This window comes from Mercenaria mercenaria, chromosome 5 (assembly GCF_021730395.1).
Source record: "Mercenaria mercenaria strain notata chromosome 5, MADL_Memer_1, whole genome shotgun sequence".
Classification (NCBI taxonomy): Eukaryota; Metazoa; Mollusca; class Bivalvia; order Venerida; family Veneridae; genus Mercenaria; species Mercenaria mercenaria.
Genome location: NC_069365.1, coordinates 55,568,875 through 55,593,091, shown reverse-complemented (window position 1 = coordinate 55,593,091; position 24,217 = coordinate 55,568,875). Strand labels below are relative to the sequence as shown.

The following is a 24,217-nucleotide window of genomic DNA, read 5'->3' as shown; positions in this document are numbered from 1 at the left end:
AACTCTGTCCAATGATCAGATAGTTGGAATCGAATATCACCGGGTGTTATTCAACTAAAAATTCCCCGGCAGAGTGTCACTCAAATGAATATCATCTGGCATGATGATATTAAAAATATCATACCTTTATATTGTTTGAAATGTACTATTTAAAAATAGGCTCCTTTGGTCTATATGGCTATTTTACATTGTTTAATTTAGGGATAATAAAAATGAATATCAACCGGTAGGGTGTTGTTTAAACGAATATCACCCAACCGAGCGTTATTTATGAACAAAATAACATTGTATTCAAAATGAGGAAAAATAAATGATAATGTATTTACATGTAATTAATTGTTTTGTGAGAAAATATTGTTTAATCAACTCTTATATTTCAAGCCATGAAACATTAAAGGTATATATTGTCAGCTAAAAGTAAGAAAAATACACTCTTGTATAAGCTTTTGGGTACATTTTATCAAAGAGTTAATTATGTCTAGAATATAATTGTTTGTTTTCTCTTACCCGACCGACCCTTTTTAATTGTCCACTGACCCTACAGACTAAATGAATTCTTTTGCGACTGCACGATGGTGAAGCGCGAAGATGCGATGGCGAAGCACGACAGTACGATGGTGACACTACAATGGCGGAGTGCGACAGTACGATGGCAAAGCGCGACAGTACGATGGTGACACTACGATGGTGAAGTGCGACAGTGCGATGGCGAAGCGCGACACTACGATGGTGAAGCGCGACAGTACGATGGCGAAGCGCGACAGTACGACAGACTGTCACCATCGTACTGTCGCGCTTTGCCATCGTACTGTCGTGTTGTCACCATCTTACTGTCGCGCTTCGCCATCGCACCGTCGCGTTCACAGGGAGCAGGCGCTGGCACTAACGGAACACCGTAGATAAAACAGCCAAAGAGTAACCAAAATGGCAGTCTATGCCATTTTTTCAATATTTCAGTGGAATGGATAATTTAACTTTAACCCGGACAATGTTAAAATCGCGGAGATAATATAAAAATGCAAAAGGTAAATCTTGAATTTTGAAAGATTTAGTACAGTTTGCATTACAAGGGAGAAAAATAATTTTTTTATTATGTCATCTTTTGCTGAACTAGGATGAGCTGTCCTAGCCTGTATTTTGACAATTGCTCTGCCTCCTTGAATGTGGGGGATCCATGGTAGGCAGAACTATGAATTCCCATTAATTTTGTACCATTTCATGATTAAGTGGATCTTTTTTTTTCAGTTATGAAATAATATGAAAATAAGCTGGTCATTTTCTTTTTAAATTCTTCTAATGTCATTGGATGAAAACATGTTTAAACTATAAAATGTAATCTAAAGGATGCTCTTCAGAAAAAGCATGTACAGTCGTTACAGTAAAATTAACATGACTCGATGTTTTAACGGATATGGATTCATAAAATTTTTGAATAACAAGAAAAGAAATTAGGTGGATGATTGTGCAGATGCAACAGGGATAATAGGGTTATTATAACAGTAACTTGATCTGCAATGTTGTATTCGGCTCGAGAGGCCCTTGCGCCGAGTGTGATCCGGTCTGGTAAAATCCATGACAACCAAATGCATTAGTACTGTTTTAATGACCGTTTTATTGTATACATAATGCTATTTCTAGTGAAATAGCAGCATAACCTGTCATTAATTGAACAGAAAGAAGACTGATAACTCGTATGAAATGAAGAACTATTTGATTAGAGACCACCAATTAAAAAAGTACAGGGATCTCACTGGGAATAAGGTAATCTTATACCTGCCACCTGGGAATAATGTAATGTTAAATCCATTCTGATTGGTCATTTTCAGTATATTTATAGTATTCTATTATGCTTGTCAACAATATTTGCTACATTTTAGATGTATTGAAAATAAAAAAAAAGTTTCATGAAGCTGTTTTCTCCCGCAAGGCCAACGATGTAAACATTGACGCGAAAAATCTAACTTTCTTATTTTGAGCACCGTTGTAGCTATAAAGTACAACGGAAAGTATCGTATATTTCCATTCTATTTTCACTTTTAAAGAAAAAAAACATTTTTTTTTCATTCTGTTCATTAAGTGTCATACTAGTTTTCTAATAAACCTCTTAAGCATGAAAATATATTTGAAATTTTATGTGTTCTTGATAATATTAGAGCTGGACATAATTAAAGGTATTAAGGCGCTAAACGAAGTGTGACTAGCGCTGAAGAAGCTCATATCTAGATTAATGTTAATCGGATATACAGAGTTGCGGTTGTCTTCCACGGAAAAAATATTGAATATCCTTTAAAATCATTACACTCCAATATCCAATAAAATGACCAGTTTTTCCAATGATAACAGTTTAAGATGATTTTTATGTTGCATTATGCCACCGTAGGTGATTTTAACGCAATTTTAAACGTTTACGTGGCGGTGTCAAACCTAGAACAACAGCCTGTCCAGAATAATTCCAATGACTCTTCTATGCCAAAATAAGTGTATTGTCACTTAACAGCGTTTCAATAACAGATTTTGAGAAACGCCTTCTTTCACGAAGAAAGTCGGTACTGATTTTGATGTACTTAAAATTAATAAAAGCCGGGAAATTTTGAAGAAAATATTGTTCATGAGTTTGTATTCGACTTCAAGATGAAAAAATATTTGCGTTTTCAAAGTTCTGGAGTGTAGTTACTGATCATAAACATGGTGGCAAGTAAGAGAATCAAAGACTACGAGATAAGGGACTTGTTGATTATTGTAACTTAGAACACACAACACAAGCTAGTTCCCTGCCCTCTACGTAGGGTGGACAAGGAAGTGAGCCACATTTAACTTCTACAAGATAAAATATGTGTTCATTATCATTGCTGCCCCCATTCGGCACGAACTCAGGACGACTGTCGACACACACGTAATTATGTGGTCCAGGATGATCATGGTAGGCAGACATAAGATACCCGCTGTATTCCAGTTTCCATCCATCGTAGCAATTTGACCTTCCAGGAATCATAAGAGTGACTGGCCTTTGGACTCTGCATACCGCACAGGGGGAATCCTGCTGGTTTATGTTATCCTCGAAGACACCAACGACATCCGTTTCTGTGCCGTAAATGTGTCCTCTTTGGCCGTCGTCACCATCGTTGTAATTTAACCACGTGGGTTCAGACGGCAAACATACGGTATCACTTCCACTACCTTTATCGTTATGCTTTTTGCCTGCTGAATAGCCTGAAAACAAAATGCAAAATGTTGAAAATATTTATGTACGTAGTGTTTATAATATTAGTTTAGACAAATTATTGAAAGACTTGTATAAAGGCTTTACCATAGATTAATTTATTCAAAACATATAGATATAATCATCACAAAATATTATTACATCACGGTCATTGCCCGTAAGTAAACCTTTAGGCCTTACAAATATCCATAGAACAAGATAATGAATGTACAATAATTATTGAATTATGACTATTTTTAATAATTGCCATGTTTTTCTTAATACACATACTCTGTCTCTACAGGTCTGGAAAAACAATCTTAATCTGTTTATAGACGTATTTGGTTGCCCTGTTGTTTTACCGGATGTTTTTATTTTAATGTTTTTTACTTGTGGCAAAAAGACCGCTAAACAATATGTAAATTTAAACATACACAGAATCATCTGAATCTCCTTTTTGCCTAACGTAGAGTGCGCATGCGCGAAATTTTACTTCCAAGTGTTTATTCGTCTAGAGCGGTATCGACACTTTTTTGTAAGTATATTCCAGTATCATTCAATAAAAATGTACTTGATACAGTTTCAGCAATAAAATGGAAATATCCATGAAATATAAGTCTATGCTATTTTTGTCTGCTTAGTTAGTGCTTTATACATATATGTTTCAGTACTGCGATACTTTTTGGACAAAACATGTTACATGTGAATAAAATAATAAAATGTGAGGCTTTGCCGAGAATTTTATCAATTCTGTTCAACGAGTTTAATAAATTCAATGTGGAAAGACACAAATATAATATTCCTTTTATCACATGTAAGCTTTCCTGCTGAAACGTTTATTCTTTTATTTATTTTTACCTGTTATAGACCAAATCAATTTGACCAACGTCTCTTATACTTGAAATTACGTCAATGTGAAAGTTTTATTACACTAGAGTAATACGAAATTTATGTAATGGCTTTATTACACTCCCTTGACGTCAAACATATTATGAAAGCAATAAACAAAGGCTGTCTGTCTGTCTGCCTTTGCACTGATGTAAATGTAAGATAATTAAAATATACCATAATATACCAGTGAAGCATCATCAGGGCACGTGTTTCTTCCCCATCTAACATACACTGACTGACCTACTAAATATAGAAATAATAATTTGGTTTCTGTCTACACTTTTGGTAGCAATGCATTACTATATTCAAAAGTTTGGGGTTTTTTGTATGTTTCTTTTTTCGATATATTAAAATGTTCATTACCCTATCAAAAGTACCAAATATCTCAATTTTTATCGCATTATTTATCTGCATCTTGATAACAGATTCAAAACTGTCCTTTACTCGTTCTTTTTTCAAATGTTCACAGTTGTTTACAAAGAATTGTTAATTGAATTTGTTCACACTGCTTACTTGTTTACATTAATTTTAAAACTTACGGAAAAAAGTGATAATTACGTTTACCTTTGAGTAACAACTGCTCTATCTTCTGCTCTAACTGAAACAGCTTTTGAACCGTCCTGTATTCATAATCAAAGTGTGATGTACACACCGGCTCCCCTGCTAGGCAATAAACAAGTATGCATATTCCAAAATAAATTCTTCTTAACATTTTAATTTCATAAGGACAAAACGCACAAAACAACCGTTTATTTCTCCTTTGGGTTTGGATTATGTATGACAAACGCCACTTGTCATTAATTAAAGTAAGAATACTGCTGTTGTCCTTTGTAAAGTCTTGGCGGAAAAATCTACTTACAAGTCTGAGTAGGATAGTTCGAAAATATGTTATCTTTTAAAAAGTGGTTTTGCAACAACGTTTTCTAATTTAATAAAATCTATAAGTCTTAGAATAGAACGCTACCAAACAAACTAATAGTAGAGACAATTTTTTACCGAATCTGTTCATGGGAGTAATGAAATGTACAATACCCCTCACGCCCCGAAGCATTGACTTAAGCGAAATTCCGTGACTGTAAAAACTGAGTGTACTCTGCGAACCTAAAGGATTAGAAATATAACAACACTTTTTAAGATTTCTTTAATTGAAATAGATGAGTAAACAGTAAATATGTGAATTGCATTCTTTTACAATTTTTTCTTTTTATTTGTTTAAAGTCAAGTCAACAAAGTTTAAGTCAGAATTTTCCAGGTTTGGTGATGAAGAAAATGACACCCATGTGACCGTCTGGACACTACTGCAGCACCGGAAGACACCTGGGTACAACAACGTACGTTTCTACAAATAAACTGAGTGAAAACTCCGAACTAGGGGGCGAAACAAGGGAACGACGGTACGTTTGTAGACTGATTAGAAGACATCATTGTCTAAGGTTAGGTCAACACTAGATACGATTAACAGAAGGTAAACCTGGCCAATGAAAAGGAGCAATTAAAATGCATAGAACAATTTCATATATTTCATTATTCTTTAGTCTCTTTAATGTCATGTACACATTACATCGACCTTATGACCCTTTATAAACAGTTTGCTTTTAGTTTGTTGTGTGACTGCTTTAAATATGCGGATGTATCCACTTTGACTGTTACACTTTCGCAAATACCAACATCTTACAATATACAAATTTCAGTTACATGATAGTATGTATGCTAATACACGAAAAATGAATATTTTACTGTGTATAATATTATTATTCCGACACATATTACATGTATTTGCATATTCTGAGGAGCCGAAATGTTACACAAGCTGTGACTATCAGATTCTGAAAACGGTTATACAACTCGAGCAAAAGCTTAACAACATGGAACTTATTGTTCAGAAACAGCAAGATGTTATCAACAAATTGTCAACAGTCGGTATGTATAAGAAACTGCATGCAAATTTTATACTAGAATGCATGCTGTTGTTTTTTTTAAATTAAAAGATTCTAGACTTTATAGACGGGATGACTAATTATTCATAGATGTGCATAACAACGTTTGTTTGAGGTAACATCGAATAGTTTATTGACTTTAACGGAATAGTTTTCTAATAACCCATTGATGAATTAAACATCATAAACATATTTATATTTGTTAAATTACAACCACACGCTAATGATACAAGTTCTATAAATGTATATATTGCTTTCAAAATTAGTAAACATATTTATATTTGTTAAATTGCACTCACATGCTTATGATAAAAGTTCTATAAATGTATCTATTGTTTTCAAAACTAGTAAACATATTTATATTTGTTAAATTGCACCCACATGCTTATGATAAAAGTTCTATAAATGTATCTATTGTTTTCAAAATTAGATGTCGAAGATTATGATGATATAATGATTTGTATTCTAGCATAAAACTGCTGTTCTTGTCACTTTTCGTGGGTGTTTTAACAGGATAGAAAACGGGTATTAACTGAAATTCTCGCGCTCACGTGCTGTTAAATTAAACACCTTTTTATATATGCGTGGCAAAGTGTAAACGTATTACGGCCTTAAAACGAATAATTAAAAAGCAAATCAAGTAAACGTGAAAAAACAACGCAGTCATTCCCGCGCATTTCATGGAAATTAAAATATTAATGGAGTTGAGGGACAATACATTCATTTATTAGTTTTTTACGCGTTTATGCTAGAATAGCGTTAGCGCAAGTTCATTTGATGTTATATTCTGCAGACGTTATAACACGAAAAACATGCGTTATCCCTATATTTAAACACGATGCAAATAGGTGCTCGAGAATATTGAGATATTTTCAATAATCAAAATATACACACTACTTTAATAAAAGGACGTTTTGCATGCAGCATGGAATGAAAATGAAGATGAAAATTGTGTATTATCAGCATCTTATTAATTATTAATCTATTGTCAGAGCATGGAGCTGTTTACGTCAGATGGGGCCGCAATATTTGCCCGGATGGTTCGAGTCTTGTTTACAATGGTAGGTACATTATATATTTCATTAGTTAAATACACTACGCATGATTGGTGAGAAATGTGGTATATTCATGCAATTAATAAAACAGACACGTTTTAATTAGTCTAGCTTAAATTAAGTAGTCTTGCTTCTATATTTAAAAAGCCATGTGGTATTATTGTAGTCATTTTGCTATGGAATGCATCGACATATTAAATGGTTTCCATGCGTGCTTTTAACAAAACCAGACTGAGTGTGTTCCAAACCCCAAAAAATTGCTCAAATCAATATAATTTACAGGTTACGAAATACATTTATAGCTTTTTCGGAAGTCATGAAAGCTTTTAATGGTTTTACTCTGGTATTATCATTCAAATGTCCTGCTTTGTCATGCCTTTAATGATGATTCTGTGCAAAGTCAGTGAGTTCATACGTTTGCTATTGCGCAGGTTTTGATTTATGTCTCTTTACATGAGAATATTTGTGCTTTTCGTAGTGTTTTTACTGTAAAAGCACATATTTTTACTGGGTCAAAATTTCGCGAATTTGAAATTTTGAGTATGTTTGCGAGGTTTAATTTTCGCGAAATTGTAAAAATGGTATCCTACTTGAATTTGAATAACACTAATTGTGAATATTTACGCGGAATTAATTTTCGCGATTTTTAGGGCCTCGCTAATATAACGAAATTTAAACCCTCGCGAAAAATTCTGCTTTTACAGTATGTGGTTACGAATGAAAGGGATTCACCTGGAGGAGAGTACTTTCATTTACAGTGTTTTATAAAACAGGATCATGGTGGGGATTGAATAGCGACGTTTGAGGTTCTCAGTGGCTGTATTTCCACTGGTCGTTCCAAGACGTAATCTGCTGTGTTCCTTTTACATGTACGTCTGTGTCTGTTTATTACATCTGCATTTGTATTATTGCATTTATTTGTGTAATTGAGCAAATATGCTCTTTCTTTGTGAATGTGTTTACATTGACATGTTTGCTTATTGCAATGTGGAAGAGTGATGTGTGAATGGCTGCGTTCGTTTGCCTTTATTTTATTTTTACTGTTTCTCTGGTGAAACTCAAATACTACACATGCAATATTTGTGATTTATTTGAATCTGTATTACAGGGTATACTGCAGGGAAACATTATAACAAGAAAGGGAGTGGAGGCGATACAATATGTCTGCCTAGTAATCCATCCTGGTCAAACTACACTGGAAAAAGTAGTCCAAAAGGACTTATTTACGGTACGGAGATTGATTTGAAGGACCCCAGCGGGATATTTCCGTATTCAGTTAATGAACAAGATATGCCTTGCGTAGTCTGCAGGTCTCAAAGGTCTGCGATTCTGATGGTGCCAGCACAAAACAATTGCTTCTCAGGATGGCATGTTGAGTACACAGGATACCTAATGGCAGGAATGGATGATAGACTTGGGTCATATAACCATATCTGCATGGACAGCCAGCCGGAATTTATACCAAATGGATCAGGCAATAATAATCAACATATTTTATATCTTGTGCAAGCACAATGTGGATCATTGCCGTGCCCGCCATACGTTCAAGGACGAGAGCTTGCGTGTGTCGTCTGCTCGAAATGAGTTTGCTATGATTTAGCTTGATTGCGTTTATAGTATAATATGATTTTTGATTAACCATTTCAACAGGATTTTAGGTGACTCAGATTTTGTTAATATTTCTTAGGATTTCGGTACAGAGAATCCATTCAATTTTTCTGTATAAAACAGTTCCGTTAAAGAGGGTGCGATGCGTTTTTCACGTTTCTTTTACTCTCATTAACAGATCCAGTCTAAGCGAGTGTGCTGTACTTTTGCCTGATTACGTTCTATGTTCCAGGAGAATATATCAATAGGTTTGAAGTGTTTTGATATACTGCATGCTTTTTGTGTGAAAAGACTTCGTCCATTCTATGATATTTTATACACATCTTCTTGGGATCTTATTAATATTGTCGTGACGTCAAGACATCTATGTTGAAAAAATGCCAAATAATTTCTATGAAATTTCCAGATTTCTTTTACATTTTATTCGTGCGGAGCGTAGATCTATTTCTTTATGTTCGTGTAGGTATTTATGTACATCTGTATCTTTATTAAAATTTATTTTGCAAAGAATTTCCGATTATTTATAATTCTTATTCTTTCGCACTCAAGTGTATTTCCGTACCAATGAAAAATAAAAATGATATTTTCACTGTATCTCACGGAAAACCATTTACGCTCTAGTAGGCATAGTGCTATGTGCCTATGTCAGTCTTACAATTTGGAATAGCTTAAGATAGATGAGAAGAACAGAAGAAAGTGAAAGCATTATTTAAAGTTCATATACAAAAAGTGAACAGTTACAATGTTGTTTGAAGATTTTACCAGTTGTAGCTCTGGTGACCATATCTTCAACGAATAAGTATTAGCAGGGCTTTACCAAAGAAGCATTTACGTAAAATAATTTCAAAACCCAGACAGTAGTTTCTTAAAGTAGATTTCTTAAGTTCCCACTATATATTTATACAGCAAAAATGGCATTTACGGTTGAGCATTAGTGCCAGGTGTATGTTATTCATTAGCGTGAAATTTCGTGATACTTGCTCTACATTTCGTGTTACAAGATCGAAAAATTGAGCTACTTGTCTTTAAACGTCTTGTTACTTACTCAAACTATCGAGTTAATAATACCATAGTGCACGTAAATGTAAATGTGACAAGAAAGTAAAGACATAATGTATCCTCCGACAACCTCAATTCGTCCACTTCCTGTTTTCGTCCGGCCCCGGAATGTTTTACATATTTTGCTAATTTGCATAAAGCGGATGTGCGCACCTGCCGGATGTTTACAGTGGATACACAGCTGTCAACATTACGTTTGTTGGGACAAAAATGGAAATAAGACAGGTAAAACCAATAAAATAATTAGCAGAACTCAATTTTTAGTAGATTTCGTTAAGGTCATTTATGACCCCAAAGAATTTGCTTTTTTTCCACTAAAATTTATAAAAATCCTTGTTTGTTATTTATCCGTCTGCAAAAATGGATATTTTCCAGGGCCCACATTCCCGCGCGTGCGATTTTATAGTATACTTCACGGCAAAAGTTCGGCGCCAAATAATTACCGTCCTTAGGTAATTCGTTCTAATTAATTGCTAATTGGATTGAACATCAGAAAGTTTGGGTAAGTTTTACATCTTGTTTCTCTGTCTTATTTCAGCAAAATAACCCTGTCAGAGGTCCATACAGGCTGTATGATGCCAACAGACTGACTGATGCATATAATGCAGTACAAGAAGGCACCATGACAATCAGAAGAGCTTGTAAAGTCTTTGCAGTCCCCAAGTCTACTCTGTGTGACAGACTGCATGGCAAAATTGACATTGATGTTGTACAGTCAGGAACTCCTCCTCTTTTCAGTCAGGAACAGGAAGCTTTTCTTGCAAATCATGTAAAGGTCATGGCTGATGTGGGCTATGGATACAGCCGTCAGGAAACAATAAATCTGGCTAGTGACTATGCTATTCATCTAGGACTCAGAGACAAGGATCATCCTTTAACAGACAAATGGTTTTATAAATTTCTTCAGAGATGGCCAGATTTAAAAGTGGTAAAACCTAGGAGCCTAGATGTAGCCAGGGCCAAGTCAGCAACAAGACTGGCTGTTGATAACTATTTCAGGGAGTTGGAAAATATTCTGGTCAAATATGGTTTAAAGGACAAGCCTCACCTGGTGTACAATGTGGATGAGAAAGGCCTAAGCACAGAACACAAGCCTCCTAAGATAGTATCTGGCAATCATCACAAGACACAAGCAGTAACATCTGGCAAGTCAAACACAGTAACACTGATTGGAGGAGTGAATGCAATTGGCCATCAAGTTCCACCTTTTTTGTGTTTCCAGGTGCAAGGATGCTGGATTCTTTATTAGCTGGTGCCAGTCCTGGTACTGATGGAACTGTGTCACAGAGTGGCTGGTCCAACACAGAGATTTTTTCACAGTATATGAAGACCCACCTGAGCAAGTACTTACCTGTGCGTGATGAAAATACACATGTTCTTATCATGTATGATGGACATAAAAGTCATGTATCCCTTAGTCTGATACAGTGGGCTCTGGATAACCGCATTGTGTTGTTTGTCTTGCCAGCACACTGCAGCCACATACTACAGCCACTGGATGTGAGTTGCTTTGGGCCATTTGAGCTAGCCTGGAATTCCGCCTGTCATAATTACCTACGGGAATCAGGGGGGTGTCTTGTTACACGTTATGATGTGTGTAAGTTAGCCTGCAGAGTTTACAGCAGCACCATTACACCTAGTAACATCATGTCAGCCTTCAAGAAGTGTGGGGTATTTCCTTTCAACCCTGATGTTGTTGATGACATCCAAGTAGCCCCTTCCACCACTTTTGATAGGAACACCTTTGAAGAAGTAGCACCAGTTTCAAGTACAGAGAGTCTGTTCAACAACCAGTGTCATCTGTATCGAATCCAGAAAAATTTCTCCTGCAGAAGGGTGGTAAAGTTCTTGAAAATGTCCAGAAAGCTAAAAAACCTAGAAACACTATCAGTAAAATAATTGGTGGAAAAGCTATAACAGAGGAAAATATGTTTGAAAAAATTAAGGATCATGTAGAAAAGTATCCTACCACTAACAAAAAGGTCAGCTCCAAGAAGATCACAGTGCCACCTACAAGTGAACCAGGTCCATCAGGTGTGAAACGGCCAAAGCCAATTCCCAAGGAAGACTTTGACTCTGACACTGATGAGGAGGATGTGCAAGATAGTGACAAATGCATAATTTGTAAACGCCATTCACCTGATATAACAAAGAGGCCACATCTTATCATTGTTTCATGGGCACAATGTGATAAGTGTCAAGGTTGGGTGCATTTGTCTTTCTGTACCCCTGTGAGAGTGATCAGAAGAGGTGACACATTTATGTGCCCTCTCTGTTCACAGTGTTAAAGCTAACTGAAACACATAAAAACTGAATGTAAATATGTTGACAGTTTGAATTATTAACAGTTTATTACCCAGTTCCAGTTTTACAGTGTTCTTGTGATTCTAAACCGTAACTTTTTATGAGCAGTGTAATTATCGTAAAGTGGACGAAAAGAGGTTGTAAAATTTTATGAGGGGAAAAATAGGTCATTGCTGATTGGAAGGAATATTTCATTGTACTATCAGGTAAATACATTTTTTTAATCATATATCAGTTGTAGTAAGCATGTTCTGTTTGATTATTCTCAAAAAGATTAAGAATTTAACATTGTTGACAAGCACTAACCGGAAGTTTCCTTAGGTGGACGAAATGAGGTTGTACCGGGATACATGAACGTGTAGTTATGGCTCCGACCAAAACTGGGTACTTCGGTAGCTCTGGATTTTAAAAAGAGGTCATAGGCGGTAACCTATTGGTGTTCGGACTTCGATTATCTCATTATTCTTACCGTATTTAGAAGGTTTTTGATCTAGATCAAGCTCGTACCACCAAGACATACAATACATGTAAATGTTGGTATATATCCTGGATACACTTTGAACTTTGGAGTAGCTCTAGATGCACGGGTAGGTCATATATGTACATCGATGTTTGGTAGTGTATGTCCAAGTACCTACATGCTGGGTACAATACATGGACGTGTAGGTAGATGTATCAACTTTATACGTTTAGTAGCAGTCAACGAAGAAGCATATTAACATTGTCAATTAACGGACGGACTGAAGTTTAAATTTTGCTGATAAACAGGTAAGGTACTAAATCGAAATTTCGAGTAACGTTCGATGTCACTACTCGAAAATTCGACTTACCTCGAAAATATAAGCTCGAAATATTGAGTTACTAAGTCGAAATTTCGAGTTGATAAATAAAATACACTTGACACTAATGCTCTTCCATATGCAACACCCTCTGATTGTCATTCTTTATTCAAGCGAGAGTAATTTAAATCATCTTAATAGAGGCTTGCACATTAAAGATTTGTGTGAAAATATTATGAAATAAGGAATAGAATATATAACAAGATCCTTTGAAAGCAATGAATGCAAACAAGCAGAATAATAGCAGACTCGGTTTTGACTGAGCCTGTTCATGAGAGATAATGAAATATGCAACACCTCTCACGCCCCCTAGCACCGACTTAAGCAGAAATCTATTACATATCAATTGAATGGACTCTATGATCCCAAAGAAACAGAAAATATAACAACACTGAAGTCGGTTAAGGAGAAGATGATGTTTGAATTTTTTTGCTCTGGCAGCCATACATTTTTGACAAATCGAAATTTTGAATCCAACGAGGTCTTTAGCCGAGTGTAATCCGACCTGGCAGAATCCACTAGAGCCAAATGCATCATTGCAAATTAAAGTACTGTTTTAATGATCATTTTATTGTATATATATATACCTATTTCAAGTGTAATATCAGCATAAACAGTTATTAAATATATAGAAAGAAGACTGAGGAAGAACTATTTAATCAGAGACCACAAATTTAAAAACGTACAAGGAACTCACTGGAAATAAGGTAATCGTATACCTGGGAATTAGGTAATGTTTAGTCCATTCTGATTGGTCAATAATAAACAAGTAATTGTTTAACCTTTTAGTATGCTTAGAGTATTTTATTATGCATTTCGACAATATTTGCTACATTTGAGGTGTAATGAAAAAATAGTTTCATGAAACGGTTTTCTTCCACAATGTAAATAGGGGGTCATATCATTCACGCAAAAAAATCTTACTTCATAATTCTGAAACTTTTATCTCAGTTCGTAAGGAGAACTTTTTTTATTTTGAGCACTGTTGTAACTTTAAAATACAATGGTAAGTATCGTATATTCCCATCATATTTGAATATGTTTTCACTTTATTAAAAAAAAATTCATTGTATGTATTTAATGTCACACAACTTTTCTAATAAACCTCATAAGCATGAAAATATGTTCGAAATGTTAAGTATTCTCGATAATATTTGAGCTGGACATACTGTGTAAATACTAGGTGTTTTCTTATTCGCATTCCTCTGTATTAACAGTACTACAAAATTCGCTGAAACTAAGTCGGCAATTAGCTGACATTTTAGTTAATACTCATTCATTGTAGCTTGAAAACTTGAAACACTAGACCACCGCTCTCTTCACACTCTGCAGTGCACATCACGATTTTACCTATTTCTATGAAATAGAATTAGCATTTTACACATTTTGTTTCAGAAAACACATATATTTGTACATATTATACATTTATTGAATGGCTTGCCGCTCAATAGTCAAAACTATTGAGGTTCGAAGGGAGCTCGTTAGTAAGCGTTTTATTACACGACATCAGTTTTCACTTAAATCCAGTAAAATTTAGTGTTGAACTATAGACAGGTCAATAACACAAACTATTGCCCGGCGATTTATATTAGGAGTCATGTAATAAGTAATTTTGTTATGTATTAGAATCATTTTGGGCCTATGAAGATGCAGCAATATGACAGAATCAGATCAGACATACAGTTTGAATATGCAGAATGTAAAATCAAGATGGCTATAAATATATATGTTGATTCTCAATTTGCATTAGATCAGTATGACCAGTAGTATCTTCTAATTGTCCGCGAGCTAGATACGTTCAAAATATTGTGGTGTTAATTACGCTAGTATGCACGTTACGTCTTACCGCGTTTATGATGTCAACGTCACTTCCGACGTTATGATATGTTGTTATTGTTATGTACACTATCAAGAGATTCAGAATACAGATACGAACTGACACAACGCATTTTATTGTTTCTTTGCTGGATCTTATTTACACTAATGTACTGTCACCTTACCTGCGTATAAAGGCAGCATTTTATCAACACGAACAATTAACTGTATCTGTATACAAGTGCTTTAATTGTCCGGATATACAAATGTATCACAGAAAAAAAAACGGATGTACGATAGCAGTTTCAAAACCGTTTCCAGGCGGTCGTAATCATTTTTAATCTATTAATTGGCTTGTCTGGTTTTTGAAAACAAAAATATACGAGGTATTGCCGTCATTGGATCGTCGACGTCGGCGTCGGCGTTGTTTAAAACTTTTGTTTAGGTCCACCTTCTCTCAAGCACTGTAAGAGCTACAGCTTTGTAACTTTGCACACTTGTTTATCATCATTAGGGTACTATGTAGGCCAAAAACTATAACTGTGACATGCATTTTTTTCTGAAATATCTCCCTTTTTGTACTTATAAAATTTGAGTTCCTTGGTCAATGTTTTTGTTTAGGTCACATTTCCTCAAAAACTGTAAGAGTTACAGCTTTGAAACTTTGCACACTTGTTTATCATTATTAGGGGACTAAGTAATTTAAGAACCATAACTCTAACATACGTTTTGTCAGAATTATAGCCCTTTTTGTATTAAAATAAAAACTGTAATTCGTTTATTACATATTGTCCAGCACTTGCAGATAAGCAATGGCACCCGTAGGCGGTGCTCTTGTCTATTAATACATGTAATTTCATCTAATATGCATGAGAAATGAAGACTGTATTATAACCGGATGATTTGTAAGCAGGAAATAGTATGTACAAAGGCCATGACTTTTACGTAACGTTTGCGTTATCTGTACGAATGGCAGACAGACTTGTTAACGTAAAAGCTTCTTCATTTACGCAACATCGTAACTTTCTCTTTTATTGAACCTTTAAGCACGCAGTTAACTATAACTTAAAATATGTAAGCAACGTTAATTTAAAAAGTAACTATTAATGAGGGCCGCTGTGCGAAAACTAACGTTAGGGCTTTGCAGTAAGCATGGATCTAGATCAGCCAGAATATCCGTACAGTTTGATCTGAAACACACTGCTCGCTTATCAGTTGCATGAAAGTATTGAAACTGATAAACAAGTAGAATGATAGAACGAATGTGGGGTTAAATGAGCGGTATGGATGTGCAATGATCTGGGTCGTTGCTAGTCGCAAAGCCCTAAAGTTGGTTTACATACAGCGGCGCTCATTTGCTCTTTTATCAAAAATGGTATACTGCGTAAGAGTTACACTTTTAATTGGTGTCGGTGTCACGGCTTTGTGTATGGGTTTTACCTGTTTTATGCAGGTAACTGCAAACTTCTCAACATCATTTAGACGCGGAGGACAAATTATTTCAGACCCAAGGGACAAAATAATTAATTATTTAATCATTAGCACATGAATTTTTAAATCAATTTATGGCCATATATGCAGGCGGAGCAAGAGTTGGAGCGAAACTTCAACAGGAGTATCTTGTTGGCGACGTATCTTTTTTAAAACGAGATTTAAAAAATAACATTCATTAAACAGAAATCACGTGCAATACATATTTTACAATGATAAGCGACATCGTGACATCATAATACTGAATCCAGGGTAAACACCAACATTTATTTGTTACAGCGACAAATGATTGGACTGATATTTTTACGTGGTAGGTAAGACAAAATTAATGATTTTACATGTCTGCCTTTGTATGAAAGCCGTTTAAACAACTTATTGGACAATGCGAATAAACATTTTTTTTATCCGCCGCCCCTCGGGTTTGAGAAAACCGATTTTACACAGGTAGACATTTAAGATACGCTAAAGGACTTTGAGAACGGCCCATGTTCGTAATACATAAAGTTATGAAATATACAAAGAGTATGGGTAGATCTATTAAGGTTGTAATTTTTCTATCCTAAACAAAGCGTTACTACCGCAGAAGAGGTCCATATTTAGATTTTAAAACAATATCCGGATATATAGAGTTTCATTTGCTTGCCTAATAAAACGACGAGACTTTCCAATGATAGAAGGTTAAGATGAATTTTAAGTTGATTAACGCCACCGTTGGGTTGCTTCGAAGTCCAGCAAGTACATTTTCTTTTTTATGCAAAATAAATATAGTGGGGGAGGAAGAGGTTCTAACATAGAACAACAGTCTGTCCAGTATAATTTCGTTGACTCTTCCATACAGAAATATCGAGATCGTATTTGTATTGTCCATTAACAGTGTTTCAATAATAGGTTTTCAGAAACGCATATTTTTAAGACAAAAGTCAGTACTGGTTTTAATAACTAGAACTTTAAGTTAATTAAAGCCTGGAAATTTGAAGAACATATTGTTCGACTTCAACATGTAATAACATTTAGTCCTTGAATGTGCACATTGTGGATTTAGTACGACATGAATTACATCACCAGTGACACGTGCAAAGGCGTCTACGCTTCAAGTATTACAAAATAACCCATTATATTCTATCAGAATTAATGAACAGTGGTAAGTAAATATCACATTATTTGAGCACATGTGGCAAGAGTGAAATAATTGCCGTATGGATGAGGCGTTTCAAATTCTTGAGAGTAGTTACTGATCATAAACATGGTGGCAAGTATGAGAACCAACGACTATGAGATAAAGGGACTTGTTGATTATTGTAACTTAGAACACACAACACAAGCTAGTTCCCTACCTTGTACGTAGGGTGGACAAGGAAGGGAGCCACATTTAACTTCTACAAGATAAAATATGTGTTGATTATCATTCCTGCCCCCATTCGGCACGAACTCAGGACGACTGTCGACACACACGTAATTATGCGGTCCAGGATGATTATAGTAGGCTGACATAAGATACCCGCCGTATTCCAGTTTCCATCCATCGTAGCAATTTGACCTTCCAGGAATCATAAGAGTGACAGGCCTTTGGACTCTGCATACCGCACAGGGGGAATCCTGCTCGTTTATGTTATCATCGAAGACATCAACGACATCCGTTTCTGTGCCGTAAATGTGTCCTCTGTTTCCGTCGTCTCCATCGTTGTATTTTGACCACGTGGGTACTGACGGCAAACATACAGTATCACTCCCACTTCCTTTATCGGCATACTTTTTACCTGCCGAATAGCCTGTAAACAGTATTTATATATATAGTATTTATAATATTAGTTTTCAAAAAATATTGAAGGATTTGTATTAACTTACCAGATGCGATATCTTTTTTAATATTAGTATGATATTATAACATCACAGTCAACCATGATGTTATTATCTTAGTAAGAAAACTATGTCTAGTCTTCCTTGCTATTAATTATTTTCAGGATAGTAATGTCTAATAATTACTACAGTGCAACCTCTGCAGAGCCACACCCTTTGGGAGATGCAGATATTGACCTCTGTTGAGAGGTTGTTGTTGTATAGAGGTTAAACTGATAGTAAATTTCAGCTACGGGAAATTTTGATGATGCTGTTGAGGGGAGGTTTTTGCTAAAGAAAGGACCGCCCTGGAGAGGTTGCACTGTATTTACAGTGGTATTCATTTTTCTTCTTGAAACTTTCGAACATATGTTCAGATTTTGTATATATTACCAATGCTGATTGTTGACAACCCTCTTTATTCATTCACGTCTGTCTGTTTTGTCAACGTGTTGTTATTTACATGCATGACTGTTAGTTTTATAACGTGTTGAATAAAATAATAAAATGTGGAGCTCTGCTCTGTTCAACGAGTTTAATAAATTCAATGTGGAAAGACACACGTATGATATAATTCCCTTTATCACATGTAAGCTTTTTCTGCTGGAACATTACATTTTTCTTTCTTTACCTATTATAGACCAAGTCAGTTCGACCAACATCTCCTATAAGTAAAAAGACGTCAACGTCAAAGCTTAACTACATTAGTGTGATACTAATATATGAAATATTTCGCTACCACGATGTCAAATATGTGATAAATGCAGTAAACAAAGGATGTCTGTCTATCTACCTTTGCATTTATGTAATTGTAAATTAATTAAAATATACCATAATATACCAGTGAAGCATCATCAGGACACGTGTTTCTTCCCCATCTTACATACACAGACTGGCCTACTAGATATAGAAATACACAGCGTATTAATTTGGCTTCTGTCTACACTATTTGGTAGCTATGCATTACTGTAATTTTTTTCTATATGTTAAACTGTTCAATTCCCTATCAAATGTACTAAATATCTGTTTATATCGCATTAGTTATCCGTATCTTGATAATAGATTCAAAACTGTCCTTTACTTGTTTTTTTTTTCAAATATTCACAGTTGTTTACAAAGAATGGTTAATTAAAATTGTTCTCCCTGATATTACATTAATTTTAAAACTTACGGAAAAATGCGATAAATATGTTTACCTTTGAGTAACAACTGCTCTATCTTCTGCTCTAACTGAAACAACTTTTGAACCGTCCTGTATTCATAATCAAAGTGCGATGTACACACTGGCTCCTCCGCCAGGCCATAAACAAGTATGCATATTCCAAAGCAGATTCCTCTTAACATTTTAGGACAAAAGGCAGCACAAACAAACAACCGCTTTTTCTCCTTTGGGACTGGATTATAAATGACGCACGTCACTTGTCATTGATTAAAGTATGAATACTGCTGTTGTCCTTTGTAAAGTATTTGCGGAAAAATCTACTAACAAGTCTGAGTAGGATAGTTCGAAAATATTTTATCTTTTTATAAAGCGGTTTTGCAACAACGTTCTCTGGTTTAATAAAATCTATAAAACTAGAGCGTTACCAGACAAACTAATAGTAGAGAAAAATTTTGACCGAATCTGTTCATGGGAGTAATGAAATATGCAATACCCCTCACGCTCTGAAGTACCGATTTAAGCGGAATTCTGTGGCAATAAACAGGAAAACTGAGTGCACTCTGCGAACCCAAAGGATCAGAAAATACATCAACACGTTTTAAGACTTCTTTTATTAAAATATAATAGTAAAGTGTAAATAAATGAATTGTATTCTTTTACAATTTACGTCATATAAACTAGTTTAAAGTCAAAGCATCATAGTTGAAGTCAGAGTTTCACAGATTCAGTGATGAAGAAAATGACACCCATGTGACCGTCTGGACAAAACTGCAGCACCGGAAGACACCTTGGTACAACAGTGTACTTTCCAGATGAATGGTGTCCTCACATGACCTGAGTCTGAACTCAACAATAAGGGGCGAAACCAGGGAGCTAAGGTACGTTTGTAGATTGATTAGAAGGCAGTTACCACAACCACTCGGACACGGTGGTCCTTGTTTAAGGCTTTTTCAACACCACCAGATACAAATTAATAGACAGTAAACCTGGCCAATGCACGGAATTGAAGAATATTGAATAAGAACTATCGGAAAATAAAAAGGAGCAATTAAAATGCATAGAACAATTTAATATGTTTCATTATTCTTTAGTCTAATGTCATGTGCACATTAAATCGACTTTATGACTCTTTATGAACAGTTTGCTTTTAGTTTGTTGTGTGATCGCTTTAAATATGCGGATGTAGCCACTCTGCCTGTACCACTTTCGCAAATACCAACATCTTGAAATATAACGATTTCAGTTACATGATAGTATGTATGCTAATAAACGAAAAATGAATAATTTATTGTGTATTATATTATTCCGACACATATTGCATGTACTTGCATACTCTGAGGAGCCAAAATGTTACGCAAGCTGTGACTATCAGATTCTGAAAACGGTTATACAACTCGAGCAAAAGCTTAACAACATGGAACTTACTGTTCAGAAACAGCAAGATGTTATCAACAAATTGTCAACAGTCGGTAAGTTTAAGAAACTGCATGCAACTTTTATGCTAGAATGCATGTTTGTTTTTGTGTTGTTTTTTTTGTGTGTGTGTGGTTTTTTTTTTTGTTGTTGTTGTGGTTTTTTTATTCAAATGAAAAGATTGTAGACTTTAAACGCGTGATGATTACATGACTAATTACTCATTGATTACAATTTATTGAAAATAAGTGCTTCTGCAAAACTATTGAATTAACGGCAAATCAAGATAACGTTTGGGTGATGTTACATCGACTAGTTTATTGACAGTATCGGAGCAGATACATATTTATATTTGTTAAATTACACCCATATGCATTTGAAACAAGTTCTATGAAAGTTAAATTGTTTTTAAAACTAGATGTCGTAGCTTTTGACGAAATAATGTATTTAACCTTAGCCTGTTGTCTGCAAATTATTTTGCCTTGCGACAAGTGCAGACCAAGGTCTGTATAGGCTGATCGTTGTCTGCACTGTTCGCTATTCAGTGAGTAAATTTTAAGCGAACGCCCCTTCGAATAATAAATGGTACTGCCCAAATTGAATGATGGACCAGTCTATTTTAGAAATTTAGCAGGAAAATGTTAAATTCCATTGCAAATAGGTGTTTAAGAATATCGAAATTATTTCAATAACTAAGATATACACATTGCTTAATTAAAAGGAATTTTTTTATGCAGCATGAAATGAAGATGAAAATTGTGTATCATCAGCATGTTAATAAATTTGTGATCTATTATCAGGGCATGGGGCTGTTTACGTAAGATGGGGGCGCAATGTTTGCCCGGATGGTTCGAGTCTTGTTTACAATGGTAGGTACATTAAATATTTCATATTTAAATACATTACGCATGATTTGTTAGAAATATGGTATATTCATGCAATTAATAAAACAGATCCGTTTTAATCAGTCTAGTGTTAATGAAGTAGTTCTTTGCTCTATATTAAAATGTCATGTGGTATTGTTGTAATCATTTTGCTATGGAATACATGGACATATTAAATGGCTTCTACGCGTGCTTTTAACAAAACCAGTGTGTTCAAAACCCAAAAGAATATTGCTGAAATCAATATAATTCACAGGAAATGAAATACATTTATAGCTTCTCCGGAAGTTATTATTTTTTTATGTTTTACTCTGGTTTTATCGTTCAAATGCCCTGCTTTTCATACCTTTAATGATGATTCTGTACAAAGTTAGTGAGTTTATATTTCTGCTATTACGCTGGTTTGATGTATGTCTCTTTACATGAGCATATATGTGCTTTTCTTAGTATTTTACTGTTAAAGCACATATTTTAGCTGGGTCAAAGATTCGCGAATCTAAAACTTAATGTTTTCGAGGTTTAATATTCGCAAAATTGTAGAAATGATATCCTTCTTGAATTTGAAAAACACTTAATATGTGAATATTTACGCAAGGATTAATTTTCGCGATTTGTAGGGCCTCGCGAATATATAGAAATATAAACCTTCGCGAAATTTTCTGATTTTACAGTATGTGGTAACTGGTACGAATAAAAGGGATTCACCTGGAGGAGAGTACTTTCATCTACAGTGTTTTTATAATATAGGATCATGGCAGGGATTGTAGAGCGAAGTTTGAGGTTCCCAGTGGCTCTGGTCGTTCCAATTGTACCCTGCTGTGTTCCATATTCATGTACGCCTGTGTCTGTGTATTACACCTGCGGATTTTATTATTGCATTTATTTGTTTAAATGAGTAAATATGCTCCGTCTTTGTGAATGTGTTTTCATGGCCATTTTGCCTTTTGCAATGTGGAAGAGTGATGTGTGAATGGCTGCATTCTTTTGCCTTTATTTTATTTTTACTGTTCCTCTGGTGAAACTCAAATACTATACATGCAATATTTATGAATTATTTGTATCTATATTACAGGGTATACTGCAGGTAAACATTATAACAAGAAAGGGAGTGGAGGCGATACAATATGTCTGCCAAGTAATCCATCCTGGTCAAACTACACTGGAAAAAGTAGCCTAAAAGGACTTATTTTCGGTACGGAGATTGATTTGAATGATCCCAGTGGAATATTTCCGTATTCAGTTCATCAACAAGACATGCCTTGCGTAGTCTGCAGATCCCAAAGGTCTTCTATTCTGATGGTGCCAGCACAAAACAACTGTTTCTCAGGATGGCATGTTGAGTACACGGGATACCTAATGGCAGGAATGGATGATAGATTGGGGTCATATAACCATATCTGCATGGACAGCCAGCCGGAATTTATACCAAATGGATCAGGCAATAATAATCAACACATTTTATATGTAGTGCAAGCACAATGTGGATCATTGCCGTGCCCGCCATACGTCCAAGGACGAGAGCTTGCGTGTGTCGTCTGCTCGAAATGAAAATTCCTATCATTTTGCCTGATTGCTTTTATAGTACTTTATGAATTTTGATTAACCTTAACCTCAGCAGAAGTGTTTAAGTGTTTAAGTTGTTTACTCTTATTTGGGCTCTCAGATTTTGATAGTATTTCTTAGCATTTCGGTACAGAGAATCCATTCTATGTTGCTGTGTAAAACAGTTCCGTTATATGGGGTGCAATGCACGTTTCGTTTACTCTCACTAACAGGTTCAGTCAAAGCGATTATGCTATACTTTTGCCTGATGACTTTCTATGTTTTAGAAGGATCAATCGATAGATTTGAAGTGTTTTGATATATGGCATGCTTTTTGTGTAGAAAGACTTAGCCCAGTCTATGATATTTTATACACATCTTCTTGGGATCTTATTAAATTCCCGTGACCTCAAGACATCTATGTTGAAAAATTGTCAAATAATTTCTATGAAATTTCCAGATATCTTTTACAGTTTATTCGTCCGGAGCGTAGATCTATTTCTTTATGTTCGTGTAGGTATTTATGTACATCTGTATCTTTATTAAAGTATATTTTGCAAAGATATTCCGATTATTTACGATTCATATGCATTCTCACTCCAGTGTTCTTCCCTACCAGTGAAAAATAAAAAGTGATATTTTCACTGTTTGAAACAATGATATACCAGTATCTCACGGAAAAGCATAAAATTAATAATTCTGTTTACGCTCTAGTAGTCATATTGCTATGTGCCTATGACAGTCTTACCATTTGGAATATCTTAAGATAGATGAGAATAACTCAAGGAAATAAAAGCATTTTAAGTTCCAACAATATACATTAAAGAAACAGTGATGTTGTTTGAAGATTTTTCTAGTTGTAGCTCTGGTGAACATATTTTTAACGAATAAGTATTAGCAGAGCTTTTCCTAAGAATCATTTGTGTACAATCATTTCAAAATCCGGCCAGTATTTTCTGAAAGGACATTTTGTTAAAGTTCCCACTATATATTTATACAGAAAAAGTGGCTTTTACGGTAGAGCATTAGTGTCAGGTGTATGTTATTCATTAGCGTGAAATTTACGTGATACTTGCTCTACATTTCGAGATACATTTCGAATTAAGCTACTTGTCTTTAAACTTCTAGTTACTAACTCGAACTATTGATTTATTAATACCATAGTGCGCGTAAATGTAAAGA

The 24,217-nt window shown here is 35.0% G+C and overlaps 4 protein-coding genes across 7 annotated transcripts; 2 read left to right on the top strand and 2 right to left on the bottom strand.

Annotated features, from left to right (window-relative positions):
* Positions 1–2,648: 2,648 nt before the first annotated feature.
* Positions 2,649–4,888, bottom strand: LOC123557280 (short-chain collagen C4-like). Its single transcript, XM_053543640.1, has 3 exons — positions 4,655–4,888; positions 4,265–4,333; positions 2,649–3,210 (listed from the first exon to the last, which is right to left on the bottom strand). Exons 1-3 carry the CDS (start codon positions 4,800–4,802, stop codon positions 2,735–2,737), a joined length of 693 nt encoding a protein of 230 aa, XP_053399615.1. The 5' UTR covers positions 4,803–4,888; the 3' UTR covers positions 2,649–2,734.
* Positions 4,889–5,452: 564 nt separating this feature from the next.
* On the top strand, positions 5,453–16,433 carry LOC123560449 (short-chain collagen C4-like). 4 transcript variants are annotated; one of them, XM_053543638.1, is made up of 4 exons: positions 5,453–6,010; positions 7,020–7,088; positions 8,191–9,974; positions 10,288–16,433. In XM_053543638.1, exons 3-4 carry the CDS (start codon positions 9,960–9,962, stop codon positions 10,996–10,998), a joined length of 726 nt encoding a protein of 241 aa, XP_053399613.1. In that variant the 5' UTR covers positions 5,453–6,010; positions 7,020–7,088; positions 8,191–9,959; the 3' UTR covers positions 10,999–16,433. The 4 variants fall into 4 exon arrangements, with proteins under 4 accessions (XP_053399613.1, XP_053399612.1, XP_045204615.2 ...); XM_053543637.1 differs by lacking the exon at positions 10,288–16,433 and having other exon boundaries at positions 5,743–6,007; positions 8,191–9,200; XM_045348680.2 differs by lacking the exon at positions 10,288–16,433 and having other exon boundaries at positions 5,753–6,010; positions 8,191–9,200.
* A 562-nt stretch (positions 16,434–16,995) lies between these two features.
* Positions 16,996–19,442, bottom strand: LOC123557282 (short-chain collagen C4-like). The gene is made up of 3 exons (XM_053543641.1): positions 19,231–19,442; positions 18,866–18,934; positions 16,996–17,967 (listed from the first exon to the last, which is right to left on the bottom strand). The coding sequence occupies exons 1-3, from the start codon at positions 19,376–19,378 to the stop codon at positions 17,492–17,494; spliced, it is 693 nt and encodes a 230-aa protein (XP_053399616.1). The 5' UTR covers positions 19,379–19,442; the 3' UTR covers positions 16,996–17,491.
* Positions 19,443–20,407: 965 nt separating this feature from the next.
* Positions 20,408–23,600, top strand: LOC123557281 (short-chain collagen C4-like). The gene is made up of 3 exons (XM_045348683.2): positions 20,408–20,665; positions 21,410–21,478; positions 22,566–23,600. The coding sequence occupies exons 1-3, from the start codon at positions 20,452–20,454 to the stop codon at positions 23,039–23,041; spliced, it is 759 nt and encodes a 252-aa protein (XP_045204618.2). The 5' UTR covers positions 20,408–20,451; the 3' UTR covers positions 23,042–23,600.
* Positions 23,601–24,217: the final 617 nt, after the last annotated feature.

Coding starts and splice junctions, on each gene's coding strand:
- LOC123557282 (XM_053543641.1), bottom strand. CDS start 19,378: ATGTTAAGAGGAATCTGCTTTGGAATATGCATACTTGTTTATGGCCTG. Junction 18,935..19,230: donor AGAGCAGTTGTTACTCAAAG/GTAAACATATTT, acceptor TTCTATATCTAG/TAGGCCAGTCTGTGTATGTA. Junction 17,968..18,865: donor TGCTTCACTGGTATATTATG/GTATATTTTAAT, acceptor TACTGTTTACAG/GCTATTCGGCAGGTAAAAAG.
- LOC123560449 (XM_045348680.2), top strand. CDS start 5,794: ATGTATGCTAATACACGAAAAATGAATATTTTACTGTGTATAATATTA. Junction 6,011..7,019: donor CAACAAATTGTCAACAGTCG/GTATGTATAAGA, acceptor ATCTATTGTCAG/AGCATGGAGCTGTTTACGTC. Junction 7,089..8,190: donor TTCGAGTCTTGTTTACAATG/GTAGGTACATTA, acceptor TCTGTATTACAG/GGTATACTGCAGGGAAACAT.
- LOC123557280 (XM_053543640.1), bottom strand. CDS start 4,802: ATGTTAAGAAGAATTTATTTTGGAATATGCATACTTGTTTATTGCCTA. Junction 4,334..4,654: donor AGAGCAGTTGTTACTCAAAG/GTAAACGTAATT, acceptor TTCTATATTTAG/TAGGTCAGTCAGTGTATGTT. Junction 3,211..4,264: donor TGCTTCACTGGTATATTATG/GTATATTTTAAT, acceptor TTTTGTTTTCAG/GCTATTCAGCAGGCAAAAAG.
- LOC123557281 (XM_045348683.2), top strand. CDS start 20,452: ATGTATGCTAATAAACGAAAAATGAATAATTTATTGTGTATTATATTA. Junction 20,666..21,409: donor CAACAAATTGTCAACAGTCG/GTAAGTTTAAGA, acceptor ATCTATTATCAG/GGCATGGGGCTGTTTACGTA. Junction 21,479..22,565: donor TTCGAGTCTTGTTTACAATG/GTAGGTACATTA, acceptor TCTATATTACAG/GGTATACTGCAGGTAAACAT.